We start from the raw sequence: 13,354 nt of genomic DNA, 5'->3' as shown, positions 1-13,354 counted from the left end.
AGTTTTTGTCGATTAGACAACATAAAATTTCAGAATGGTTCAAGAAGAATGCTATTCCTCCAAGTGATTTCGGCATCTTTATGTTCAGTAATCAACGTTTACATCAGCGCTATGCAAGAAGAATCATTACAAGTTCATATATTGGCTATATCCGCTCCAGGGAAAATGATATCACAAACATGCTGCCTCAACCACCATCTCAAAAAGCTTCATCATCTTTTAGACACATTCACCGCCCCCTCTCCTCTATCGCCGGCAGTACCAGCTCCAGCAGTCGAAGGACCACTTTGCGCCTCCCTCCTCGCCTTGGCCCCAGCTTTCAATTTCTCCCACCTATCCCTGTATTTCTCTACTGTCTGCTCTAGCCTGTCATAATCTTTCTCCCTGGCCACCATCCTCTTTGTCAGCTCAGCCAGCTGCTCCTCCAACTCCGCGTTCCTCTTCTTCAGAGCCGCTTCCTCTCCTGAACCTCCACCTGGGGGCAAATGTCCGTACCCACCACCGCTCGAAGCACTCATTGGCGATCCGGGTCTTTGCAACCGTAAGCTTTGTGCCAACGCCAGGTGGGAACTCTGGCTGTTGAGTTCGAACGCGTGTAGACGTTTGCTCACTCTATCCAGGGCATCCTTGAGCGAAGCGTTCTCGAGTTGGAGCTCCTCGACAACATTTTTAAGATGGTCTTTTTCGTTTGTTGCCCGAGATTTGCCCGAGTGTGATGATAGTAGAGACGGTGGTCTGCGAGAGCCAAGTTGAGGAGGTATCTGGATCTCTTGTGCGTCAACAAAGTCGTCTTCGTCGTCATCCTCTAGGCTGTTGGGATCGCGGTGTATGGAGGCTGCAAGACGACGACGTTCTTTCGTTTCATGATGAAGGATGCTAGCGTAAGATACGGTATGCCCGCTCGTAGGGACAAAATAAAAAGAGTCGGCAGCGCTCGGATCTCGAGGAAGGGATCGGAGGGCCGCGCGGGAGTATATCTTTTTGAGATCAGGTTCGGTAGTAGCGGTTGTCGTCGTTGGGGGATGCGCGGTCCATTGGCGCTTTCGTGGAGGGGTGGGTTCTGGGGGGCGGACGGGGCTGGTCTGATCAGAGGTGACTGATGACTCCTCCGAGATTAATGGCAGCCCGGCGAAGGCGAGAGGCGCGGAGAGACGATTGATCAAAGTGCCAAATGTGCTATAAAACCTGGAGAAGCCCTCGCTAGGGGTCGAACTGCCGGTATTCTGTTCGACCTTGTTGGGCTCATGAGATGCATCCTCTGCAATGACAGGGGGAACCCAGCCTGGCTTGCGTGAGTGGTCCAGAGAACCCAGGGTTTTGGAGCCTCTCGTGGAGCCCTCCCTGCGGGGATGCACTTCCAAACTTCCAGGAGCCTGGTCGTTGGAAATGCTGGGTGTCAGAGGCTGGCTGGGATACTTTGATCGAATTCCTCGAGCGGATGCCAAGTTGTTTGCTATGGAGGATGACAGATTTCGCCCAGGGTACCGTTGATGAGACAGCGTGGGGATGGGCTTTGTCGCATGGGCAGATCCAGGAGCAGCAGCTGAAGCCTTGGAAGATGTTGCAGTTTTGGCATCGTCGTGATCTGTAGAATCTTTCTCGTCTGCCTCGGCAATATCGCTGTCGATACTATTCTGGCTGGGGAGTCCTAGGGGTAACTTCAGCAACTCGGACAGCCGTTTATGGTGTTGCTCCAACAAGCTCAGCATGCGCAAAGCCTCGATGCTCGTCGTTCCCTTAGCCGCGTTAGCGAACTCTCCAGCAGCCTGCGCATGTTCCGTAACGGCAACAGTGGTGTCGGATGTTTGTGTAGCGATGGATGCAGCGCGGGCATGGTCGTGTGCCTTGGGTAATCAGTGTCAATAGCTAACTGTCTGTTGCCTATTCATGAGATCGAGAACAAGCATACCTTTGTGAGCGCGGCGGACTCCATCATGGGTGAGGCGCGCGGCGCATATCAGAAAAAGAGCAAGTGTGGGAAGTGGGTGACACTGCGGCGGATGGAGATATTCACGATGACGGATTGGCGGGGCGGATGATCTGCTCAGTGGACATCAGGAGCCAGCCGGCGAAAGGCGTCCACAGGCACGTAGGGCTGGAGGATTGGCGCCAGTGCTTATCTTATCGCAGCGACCCGGTGCAGCACAAGTTGTCGCATTGGGATGGAACCAACCCCAGGACAGCCTTCGTAACAGCTTCCACAAAGAGGGGCCGTTACTCCCTCGTCGATTAATTATTAATCTCGGATTTGAACATCATAAGCTTCCGAGTAAAGACACTCTTCATCCAGTGCAATTGCAGCATTTCAACAAGGCCAACCCTCAGCCGCCTTCTCGACGTTCAAAGCGTTGGATTGATCCAAGTGGCTGCTTCTTGGCATCTCGGCTTATGACAATGTCATCATAGGCAACGGGAGAGCTACCATTATCCGCCCCTTCGTATCTAAACAGCAAGTTCTGACAACTCTATTCCCCGCCTCTCTACACCACAGTACGCATAGCACTAGCAACGCGCAGCAAGTCCACCTCCTCCAAAACCACAGACCGCGATCCAGCTTGCGTGAGGTGCTGCACTGGCAGATAAAAATGGACGGCACCTCAAACGGACTGGGAAAGCTATTGCCAAAGGCCATTGCGGCAAAACGGCGGCGAAACAAGGCCTCGTCCATTTACAGCAGCACCAGCAACGATGATGTCGCGCCACACAGAGGACCAGACAACTCCAATGCCCCTGTCAGCGAAACCAGCTCTCTGCGCCGCACCGACAGCCAGCTCAGCCAGGACAATACCGATTTCGAGTCTGACACAGCATCGTGAGTGTCTCTCTCTGTCCTTGATTTCGCCCCTTTTTACCCCTTCAACAGGGCCTCGTCATGCAATTTGTCCAGCCTTGTCGAGACCTCTTGGCGGCTCTTCAGTGAGGATCCCGCCTATAATTTTACAGAAAGCTACTTCGTATTAGCACCTGCTAGGGAAGCGGGCCCGGGCACCTATTGGCGTATGCGGAGCTCCGGTCCACACCCAGCTCACCACCTACCTGACCTCTTGGCTCTCGTCGTCAACCGACCTGTGCCTCCCACAGGCGGCGTTTCTGCTGCTCGTCGTTGGCCGTCGTCATCAGCCTCTCCCAACTCACGTTGATAATTACCGGTTCTTCCGGATACACGCTCCTCTTGCATTGTTTTGTTTTCATTTGTGTTATTCACCTATAACCTCAACTGACACCCGTGACATTCGCTCGCTAGGCCAGACACCCGTCCCACCGCCATCTCAGTCCACCCATCCCAGATCGGGCACCTAACTACATCCTCACCCCTCGTGCAGGAGAAATACAAGCCAGAGTCGCAAACCTCAGACGTCCTGTCTTCTGAAATCTCCGGATTATCGACCCGATCTTCGACTTTGCCGCAAGACTCCTCGGACAGTCTGGAGTCTACCCCTTCCCTGAGAAAGTCCCGAACCCATAACCTCCTGCATCCCGATTCCGATCCACCGAAAAGGTCTACATCTGGAAACCGACTCAAAGACGTATTCCGCTCGAAAAGGGTTTCGGAAAAGAGTTCCAGTGACGAAAAGACTGTGCCCGAGTCTTCGCCAGCGGCCAACCCAGAGTCTGGAGCCAGAGCCTCGACCGGCCGAAACCGTGCCCTTTCACGCGGTCCGACGTTGGAACCTCTGAAAGCCCCGCCGCGAACACCACAGACTCCGCCACATGGAGAGCCGACTCCGCCAGTGATCGTGAATACCCCTCCCACACCAACCGATCCTCAGCTGCCCGTCATCGTGGCGACCAGCAGCAGCCCTCGTCGTCCGGCGAATGCGTCTCCCGTGGGGAATATGATAACGCAACGAAGAAGAGCGGGGTCAAATGCAGGCCCAAGCAAGCTGTCAACGATAACATCCGCCCCTCTCACGCCAACGCCGGAAGCTGGGCCAGTTTCACCGAACCCAGCTGCCACGTTCTTCTCGTCCATGTTCTCAGCAGTCCAAAATACTGCCAACTCGCTCAGTAGCACCATATCAACGGCGAATCTAGCTCCCGGGACGAAGTCTAGGGCCGGTACACCGTCTCAGGAAACCGACAGCACACAACAGCAACAACAGCAGCAAGACGGCGTCGAGGTTGAATCCTCATCCATTCCTGATTTGTCTTCAGAATCCAAGGAGCCAGCCGTTAAAACGCTAGGCATGGGCGATCTCAGTCTTAGCCAGCTCGGTATTTCCGAGACACCGAGCAATGCTCCTAGTCCTGTGGCCTCAAAATTTGCGGATCCTGATCCACGGAATCGATCAGATTCAGCCCCGGACCCCCATCCCGCTGTGACGGAAATTGTGGACGAGTCGCATCTTTCGCGGCCGAGATCGGTGTATTCTGCCAACGGAGATCGCACGCCACCAGCAGGGAGTGTATATGAGGGTAGATCAGGGGTTCACCGGAGCGGAAGCATTCGCAGTGCTCTTGGTCATCGCAGGAAGCGAGGCAGCAGCATAGCTACACACAACACATCTGGGAGCGCCATAGGCGCTGCTATTTCAGCTGCCAACTCTTCGGTGGCTAACCCGAATGCTGCGGGAAGCACCCCGAAACTTACTGGATTTGCTGTCGCTACTAAGAAGCGCAACCGTGACTTTCATAACCTTTTCAAAAGCGTGCCCGATGACGATTACCTGATTGAGGACTACAGCTGTGCTCTGCAGCGTGAAATCCTCGCTCATGGCCGGTTATACATCTCAGAAGGACACCTCTGCTTTAGCAGCAATATCTTGGGCTGGGTGACGACGCTGGTGATGAGCTTTGACGAGATTGTCTCAGTTGAAAAGCGGAGTACGGCGCTGGTGTTCAAGAACGGCCTGGAGATTTCTACCCTACATGCCAAGCATATCTTTGCCTCTTTTGCGAGCCGCGACACGACATACGATCTCATCATCAAAATCTGGAAGCTTGGTCATCCTCACCTCCAGAGCTCTCTCAATGGCGTCCGTCTGGAGGAACCGGGCGGCGACCGTACCGAAAAGGTTGATGTGGAGAACGTCTCTGTGGCAGGGAGCCAGAGCATATCCGGATCCGATGACGAGAGTGCCGATGGGGATGACGATAATGACGATGTGTATGATGAGGATGAGGAAGAGGAGGATAGCCAAGAAGCAAGCTTGCCTGCGGACGCAACCTCAGAGGGCCCTGATAAGACAGCCACTCGCAAGGTATCTGGTCCAGTGCCCTCGGAGAAGGCTGACGACAATGCTCCCACAAGTGGTGGTGATTTCCCAGGTCCTACCAGTCACGCCCCGACAGAGTGCGGGGATGAAGGGACACATTATGAGAAGATTCTGGGCGACGAAACTATTCCGGCGCCGTTGGGCAAAGTCTATAACTTGCTCTTTGGACCTGGCTCGGCCGCATGGATGGGCAAATTTCTGACCGTGGACCAAAAATGTCTGGATCTCCAGATGGAGGACAAGCGAGGTCTCACTGGGGAGGTCAAGTCCCGGACGTTCACCTACATCAAACCTCTTAACGCCTCGATAGGACCCAAGCAGACGAAATGTATTGTTACGGAGCAGCTGGAATCCATCGACCTCGACAAGTCTGTCAACGTGCTTTGCAGTACGCAAAATCCCGATGTACCAAGTGGCAACATATTTGTGGTGAAGACAAAGTATTGTCTTACGTGGGGTGAGAACAATGGCACTCGTGTTCAGATCAACTGCACTATCGAGTGGTCTGGCAAGAGCTGGCTGAAGGGTATGTTGTTTCTCAGATGCCAGTCGTCAATGCTGATTTGCTAACATCATCGGCGTAGGTCCCATTGAGAAGGGCGCAAACGAAGGACAGACGCAGTACTGCAAAGATCTTTTTGCCAGTCTGCGAGCAGCCATTTCTTCTCGACCACGGTCTAGCACTCTCGGTATTGCCGCAGGGGCACGTGGCAAGAAGCGTGGACGCAAGGCGAAGTCCGCGCTGGCCTCTAACCAAGCCAGCGACGTTGAGAGTGTTGCCAAGGCGTCAGTAAAGGAGAGCTGGGGTCTGCTTGAGCCTGTGCGGCCTTTCCTCAGGCCCGTGTTTGATCTCATCAGGCCTATTCTTACCGGAAATGTGGTGTACGGGTTGCTTGTCGGTCTGCTGGTGGCTAGCTGGTTCGGGTTTGGTACTCGACAAGGACCAGTACCCTATGGCCGCGACATCGGGTTTGCAAACTACCCACAGCGAATTGCGGCTTACGAGGAAATGTGGAGCAGAGAGGAAAGTGAGCTGTGGGAATGGATTGAGGAGAGAGCTGGTCTGGACCGGCTGAACGGTGGTAGTATGCCAGCCCCGAGAAAGAGGACCGTGGATCCAAGGACGGTAGAGGAGAAGCTGCGGGAGGAGAGGATGGCTGAGAGAGAGCTCCGGGAGGCGATCAGAGTGACGGAGGAGCATTTGCAAGTTTTGAAGTCGGTTGTCAACAGGAAGGAGAAGGGCGAGAAGGCTACAAGTGATTGATCTGGTTTTCGTACAAGACAGGAAGGGGGGCTTCTCTTCGTTGGAATGGGAGTGGATTGGGGATTCTTCATTATTCAGGCTGACGCCGCAAGTCTTTTTCTTTGTATAGCATAAGCATAGCAATCATTATATTGGGCAGTTCTTTGGGTATGTTTATCGAAAAAAATTTCAACAAGGCGAGAAACAATGTATGCCCTGTGATAGTGAGCAATTCCGACACCAAGCTTCAATAAGAGACAAGGTCCGCTGGCGTAATGGCAGCGCGTCTGACTACGATTCTTTCAAGATTCAAGTAATCAGGAGGTTCCAGGTTCGACCCCTGGGCGGATCGTTTAAATCTTGAAAACTCATTGGGTTGATTTTTGGATTTCTTTTTGAAGATTTTCGTGGCAGTGGATCCCTTTAGCACTTTGGGGTGACCCCTGAATCCCTGTGCACCTCACAGCAAGAACCCATCGCTACGCTAGAAGCCAGAATTCTTATCGGCTTCCCTATGAAACAATAGTGCCAATTCAGGTAGTCTATATTACATCGATTGACTCATTTCATTGATATATGCGTATAACCCAGCTCATCACATCCCCTGAGATCCATACGTTAAAAGACAATTTTATTAAGGAGTCTCTTCATTGTCATCGAAGAGAGGGTCATGGTCGGGACCTCTTCAGCATCTGGTACGCCTACACTGCCATCGTTCTTTCCGCGAAGCCTTCGATATGTGGACCGATAGACGGTGCCAGCGGCCGGAATACAACATCCTGTTCCCTCCTTCCCGTCTCCGCAACATCACTTCCCTTCAAATCGTCCGAACAGGTCCGTCCGCATCATGTCCACCAACACCAAACACCATAAAATACCGGGTCAGATGGTGCTACAAACACAATCCCAAGTACCTACATGAACTCCAGCACAACAGAGAGGTAACGACAACCTTGATTGATTGACCGGTGTCGAGCCGCTGCGGCTCTCACTCACCAATGCAACAAGGAATGAAAAAGGGTCAGAGCCTTACAGGCTGACGACTCCCATGGTTCAAGTCACTCGGGGAAGCAATCCGATGTAGATCCTTGAGGGGCGGGAGCGGGAGCGCGATCTGAAACTCCTCTGCCTCTCTTTCTCCGGTTCCCATGTGTGTGTTCTAGTCTTGCCGGTCTGGTCTGTGTGTCCGTTCCTACATATATTGTCACCGCGATGATGTAATATGATCGATCTGAAAATATGTGAGATGGAAGCTCACCGAGACACGGGACGATAAACTCTTGCGGAAGGTCGGTATGCAAGGAGCCAAGCGAGGACTACGTGATGGGCCGGAGCAGTTTGATAACACGTGCTGTTACGTAGGCAGGCAAGGCTCGGACATTTCACTTCCTCTTCTGCAGCAAATGACGGGCTGGGTAGGAACAAAATTCGAGACCGGGCAGATCAAGATGTCAAATCATGGTCAGTTCTTTTCATAACGAGAACAGCCGGGGCTTTCTCGGGCCGGAGTTAGCTGTCCGCGGATATCAGGTATCAACTTGTATCGAACGAGGCGGGCAGAACAAAGGCAGGTTACGTACCGACATCAGGACAACACCCTCCCCCAGTCAGATCATCATCAATCATTCACCGCTCATCAACAGCTTTCCTTCCCATCAATATCGAAGCATCAGTTTTTCCCCGCCTGATGGTTTCGGCCACTCGCTTGCCCGCATCAATCTCACTGCACATGCAAAAATAGAAAAAAAAAAGAAAGAAAAAAAACGCGGGGAACACACACGCCATATCATGCCATTGCCCTTTTAACAATTTGACTTTGACTTGCTTGTCACGAAAAATAAAATTGAGTAAAAACGGTCACTAAAACACCACGCTACTGCACAAGATCAACGCCGTCGCCGTTGTCAAAAACGGCTGCGGGCGGTTGGATGTCGAAAGAGCAAGATGAGAAAGCGGGTCTTCCCGCGGCGCCCCAAGTCAAGAAACCATTTTCTCAGATCATCCTCTCAACAAAGCGTGAGAAACCGCCACCTCCGCAATTCTTCTTCTTGATTTATTGTCGATAGCATGGGGGAAATCCCGATGAGGTGGGCTGATATGATGCGATTCTGGCTTCTCCACGTGGGGTAAATGGTTCGATCGTTGGCACATCCCTGGGCACGTCACTTTTTGTATGTATTTGTACGTATGCCTGCATCGGATCGGATCCGGACCTACACTTGACTATGTAGGTACAGATGGAGGGAGATGTACACTTTGTTGCTCACCTTGCAGGGTAGAAGAAATGGGAGGGTGGATGTAACCCTTCTTCTTTTTTTTCACACCCCCATCAACAGAGGATTAGGTAAAACCAACCTCCTCCGAGTTCCTGATGACAGGAAGAATGATGAAAAACAAGCAATAGTTTTGGAAAGACTGAGAAACACTTAACCAAATAGTCGAGAGTAACAGTAAACACAAGAGTAGTAGAGGCACATGCTAAACAAACCCCTCACCCTAGTCCTCGCTCGCTCGCTCGCTCTCTTGCACCTTGCATATCAGGGAACCGCCCCATCTGCACCCCGACCAACTCGGTGGAAGAGTTCCATAATAAAACAACAAGAGCTTGGTTCGAGACAGGTGTAGAGCCTACGCTTTCTCGGCTGTTTTTTTCATCCTCCTTATGTCTTGGATGTTGTACTCACTCGACATCATAGGTAGGCTTTTCACATTCCTCGCCAAACCTCAAAGGATCATGGTAGAAAAAACAGATGACGCGATAAATCTAATCAAGTTTCTTCAACAACTCTCCTGAGTAGATTGTGCGTCATACACAGATTGCCAGCCACAAGCCCCATTCGGCACAACCCGCATTTCGACCCTTCTAGAGTTTCCAAGCATCGTAGCATCACCCCCCCGCCATCCCCCCCAATCTAATTAATCCTCCGACAGGTACACTACACTCCGCATCAACTCCGCTGCGCAGCCATGTAAAGGGGAAACGCTAGATTAATTAATTGGCTTTGCATTGTGGGATTTTGATTGTCCTCGCATGTGTATGCAGATAGATATATTGTGCGGGCAACTTGGATAGAACAGATAGATAGACATGCATAGACAAGAACTAGAGATAGTCCGGCCGGCCGGCCGGGTAGAGGCGGTGTTAGAGTACCTGTAGGTAGGCATGTATCCCAACAATCTGTAAGTGATCTCTTCTTGCCCCCCGGTAATATGACGAGGATATGACAGCTTAGGCGAGAGTAGAGAACGGAGGGATATGTGCCTACCCGATATCAGTGACACCACCGCTAGCCTTGCTCTTGCTCTCGATATCACCTCTGAACACAACATCCGCACAGGAAGAAGACATCTTTTGACGAATTTCAGTTCAGAAAACGAGGGCCTCCCTGAATTTTTACCTGTGCTTGTCATTGACAAAGCTCTGACACGGCTCAGTGGACGGTCGGCAAAGAGCATCAAAGCGGGCGTCCAGACAGCCGCTACCGCGAGATAAGGGGCCACGTTGCAACCAAGATCGCTTATGATAGCCGCCGCCGCTCGGCAACAACGTCTCTAACCTCTCGGGCATACATCCCTATTTTTCGCCTTCGGCAGAATTTGAGTGCTGATTGCGTGATGTGTGCACATTCCCCTGCATTTTACCTATCCGCCGCCAGGCGCAGGCACAAACCACCAGCAACGCTCAGAAAACAGAAAGTGTGGTGCTCTATCCGATCACCCCGATCCCGGGTGACAAGAGGAGCACGCACCCTAATGGTGGGAAGACGAAACCTGAGTTGGCCCGATATCTGTGGAGCCGACCCGTTGTTCCTTCGCCCTAGGTAGCGAGCGGGTCGCCGTAACGGTTGCGTGGAGATGGGTTTCAGTGAGCCCATGGTATCGAGAAGGCCCGACAGATGCAAGGTTTATGATACGCGGTCGTCGACATTTTCATGCTTGTCGACATCCTTCCCCTCATCATCATCATTGTTTTCAGTCTCGTCGTCATCATCCTCGCTATCGTTGACAACCGGCGTTGATTCTGGGTCCTTGCCATCGTCTGATTCCCCTTGTACGCCCTCATCAAGCAAATCCGCATTGCTCTCCGGCTCCCGAGTGAGCAAAATGTCCTCGCTGCCTTGCCATTGTGAGGGCATAGGTGGGAGGGCATCTGGCTCTAGGTCCCAACCGTAATCTTCATCATCGTCACCCTCGTCCTCGCTGTCGGCGATCTCGAAGCCGGTATCCCCAAGCTTGCGTTTTTGGACACCTGCTGGCGTTGACATCGTCCTCAAGGGGCTTGAAGCCTGGTCGTACTCCACCGGAACCAAACCGGCCTTGTCGTAGCAAAGTTAGCAAAGAAGACAATAATATCAGACCCAGACTACTGATCAATCAAAGAAACATACTGCCTCAATATGGAACCCGCAGAGTGCGGCTGCATCATCCGCATGCTTGTCAACTCCGTTCAGCTTCTGGATGAACGCAAAGCGCAGAGCAGTGGAAGTCTCGAAGTCATTTTCAAGCCGGTCTCTGAACAGTGCAATCCTCGAGACAATACCTTGTCTCCAGACGCTTGCATTGATGGCGGGAACCAAGGTTGCACCACGTTCCGCCTGCATCTTTGTGGCGCACTGCGTGAGGATGACAATAGCCACATCCCGGGTTGCTGCCAGCTTTTGAAGGTTGCTCAAAATATAGTGAAGTGCCTGTATTCTGCGTTCTGCAGGTATTGGTGCTACATAAAAAGTCAGTCTCAGGCTTATTGGATCTCCGCGCCGAAAAACGTACCTCGGGTATCTTTATGCTTCGTCTGAGGGGCCTGCCTCAGGTCTGTATTCTTGAGAACGTCATGGTTGACCAACGCCGAAAGGGAATCAACAACAATCAATGATGTCCACTCTGGGATACAAGACGCCGTGGGCCGACATAGCAGGGCTATGAGATGAACCAAGGTCGGGCAGCTATAGTGAACAAACTTGTCTAATGGTTGGATCTGCCCCTCCTCAGAGTTCAAGTCCACGACCTGGTGCAACCGCTCAATGGACATCCGGTGAAAGCCATCTGCATCCGTATAAGTGCCTGACCATAAGAGACTGCCAAGGCCCGACTGGAATGGGTTGAAAGGGAGAAGAGGCTAAACAGACCTACCCAGACGACTCCGCCGCCTTCGCGAAGGCAGTTAGCAGTGAGCTGGATTCTAAGATCGAGGTGTCAGTTACATTTACTGCACGCACGGATGAGGGGAGTGGGTGCAGGGAGGATGAGATACCCGAATGCTGTCTTTCCCACGCCCGGGGGCCCCCATATTTCCGTCACACTGCCCTTCTGGATGCCATTTGAGGCATCGAGAACTGGAAGGCCGGTGGAGATGTGGTGGTTCTGGGTCCCTTCAAAGTCTTCCAGGGCCTGTGCAGCCGACACGGTAGGAAGACGGTCTAGATCCGACAAGTGTTAATCTTTTTTTTTCCTGTCTTTTGGGTTGGCATTCCGAGTTGGGTCGCAAAAGGAGCCTCTGGGCAGAGTGTTGGGTTGCTTGGGTCTTACGGATTGAGGAAAGGTCAAGGCTTGAGCCATGGATTGTATCCATCATGGAGGAGTCGACATCACCATGTCAAGCAACGGCCGCTGTTCTCCCGTGCTTTGGGCGGAGATGGTTCCAGGCGATTTGAGGGCGGTCAACGGTTGAATCGGGTTTGCAGCCTGTTGGCACCAAAAATTTGGTAGCTCTGCCAGTTCACCATTGATCGTTGCAGGCAAGAGCGGGGAATCGGCCCGCCAGAGCGTACGCATTGCTCAGAGGAAGGGCCAAGGCACGTGCAGCCAGCGACTCCCTAAAATTTAGGCGACGGCGGGAGCACAGCGGATGCTCTTGCCAGACGCTGAGATGAGATGAAGACAAGCGACGTTTCGTCTCATTTCGCGATACAAGACCGTGAGAATAGCCGCAGTGCATAATGCACCGAACATCAAGCGCGGCGTGCTGGCGGAAGAGCCGTTTGTTGAGTAAAACTAAGAGAGAGACCATGAAGCATTTCCGCCACATCAGGGGCATCAATGCCGATCACAAAAAGGCACACAACACAGTCTTGATTGAAGCTTCCTCTTCATCTTAAACCCTCTACAAAACAAAGTCCTAGATGGGGTTTATGGGTGCAAAAATGCAAAAGAAGATGCGGTTTATGTGGATCGAACACATGACCTTCAGATTGACTTCCTGAAGTTGACTTCAGTCTGACGCTCTCCCAACTGAGCTAAACCCGCTGCATGGGAGGTTCCAATAATGTTCAAGTTTATAACAGTAACTAGGCAAGATTTAGCCGCGTGTATCACATGTTTCGTAGCCTCCTGAGCCCTTGTATGATGTCATTGGCACATGTTGATGAAGCAATCTCCATCCCATAGCTCATCAAAACAATCTGACTGCAAGCCACCTAACCCTACGTGCCGGGTCTTTTCCCTAAGAGTAGAAGGCTCAAAAATTCCGCCCCTTCTAGTCATGGTGATCGCCATGGACTGCACTTCACCACGTCACTGACATTACGCCAACACTCTGTAGCTCCTTATCAGGCCAATATCTGGCCATTCTGTCCTGGCGCTTGAGCTAATCCGACAAAAAACGAAAGGTTGATGGCGACGGCGACAACAGTGACGACGGGCCTCGTTCACATGCCAAAGCATCCCGTCATTTCCCCGCCGTGCAGGAGGAGCTCCCAAGAAAAGAAACATCTACCAGTGGTGGTTGGGGTCTAACGTTCGGTCGGCAATCCGCGCCCCGGATTTTCGACCCCTTGCCGAGGGCAGATGGAGGTTAGCCTGGTACAGTAGGACCCCAAGGGCCCGGGGGGAGAACCTCTTTAGTGGGGGGACTGCTTTTGACGGTCTCGCCCGTTTTATCAAGCGGTAAGCCAAGAAG

The 13,354-nt window shown here is 52.3% G+C and overlaps 3 protein-coding genes and 2 non-coding genes across 5 annotated transcripts; 1 reads left to right on the top strand and 4 right to left on the bottom strand.

Annotated features, from left to right (window-relative positions):
- Nucleotides 1–69: 69 nt before the first annotated feature.
- QC761_122960 (uncharacterized protein) lies at nucleotides 70–2,336 on the bottom strand. Its single transcript, XM_062875557.1, has 2 exons — nucleotides 1,910–2,336; nucleotides 70–1,844 (listed from the first exon to the last, which is right to left on the bottom strand). Exons 1-2 carry the CDS (start codon nucleotides 1,934–1,936, stop codon nucleotides 213–215), a joined length of 1,659 nt encoding a protein of 552 aa, XP_062736130.1. The 5' UTR covers nucleotides 1,937–2,336; the 3' UTR covers nucleotides 70–212.
- QC761_122950 (uncharacterized protein) lies at nucleotides 2,032–6,698 on the top strand. Its single transcript, XM_062875556.1, has 3 exons — nucleotides 2,032–2,812; nucleotides 3,245–5,742; nucleotides 5,801–6,698. Exons 1-3 carry the CDS (start codon nucleotides 2,586–2,588, stop codon nucleotides 6,478–6,480), a joined length of 3,405 nt encoding a protein of 1,134 aa, XP_062736129.1. The 5' UTR covers nucleotides 2,032–2,585; the 3' UTR covers nucleotides 6,481–6,698.
- A 22-nt stretch (nucleotides 6,699–6,720) lies between these two features.
- Nucleotides 6,721–6,811, bottom strand: QC761_0026390. Its single transcript has one exon. It is a non-coding gene; the product is annotated as a tRNA-Arg (tRNA).
- Nucleotides 6,812–9,383: 2,572 nt separating this feature from the next.
- QC761_122940 (uncharacterized protein) lies at nucleotides 9,384–12,515 on the bottom strand. Its single transcript, XM_062875555.1, has 7 exons — nucleotides 12,284–12,515; nucleotides 11,986–12,261; nucleotides 11,711–11,876; nucleotides 11,590–11,638; nucleotides 11,230–11,548; nucleotides 10,848–11,161; nucleotides 9,384–10,775 (listed from the first exon to the last, which is right to left on the bottom strand). Exons 2-7 carry the CDS (start codon nucleotides 12,029–12,031, stop codon nucleotides 10,365–10,367), a joined length of 1,305 nt encoding a protein of 434 aa, XP_062736128.1. The 5' UTR covers nucleotides 12,032–12,261; nucleotides 12,284–12,515; the 3' UTR covers nucleotides 9,384–10,364.
- A 97-nt stretch (nucleotides 12,516–12,612) lies between these two features.
- Nucleotides 12,613–12,702, bottom strand: QC761_0026370. The gene has a single exon. It is a non-coding gene; the product is annotated as a tRNA-Phe (tRNA).
- Nucleotides 12,703–13,354: the final 652 nt, after the last annotated feature.

This window comes from Podospora bellae-mahoneyi (genome assembly GCF_035222275.1).
Source record: "Podospora bellae-mahoneyi strain CBS 112042 chromosome 1 map unlocalized CBS112042p_1.2, whole genome shotgun sequence".
Taxonomy (NCBI): Eukaryota; Fungi; Ascomycota; class Sordariomycetes; order Sordariales; family Podosporaceae; genus Podospora; species Podospora bellae-mahoneyi.
Note: the sequence above shows the minus strand (reverse complement) of the source record. Positions and strands in the feature narration are given on the sequence as shown.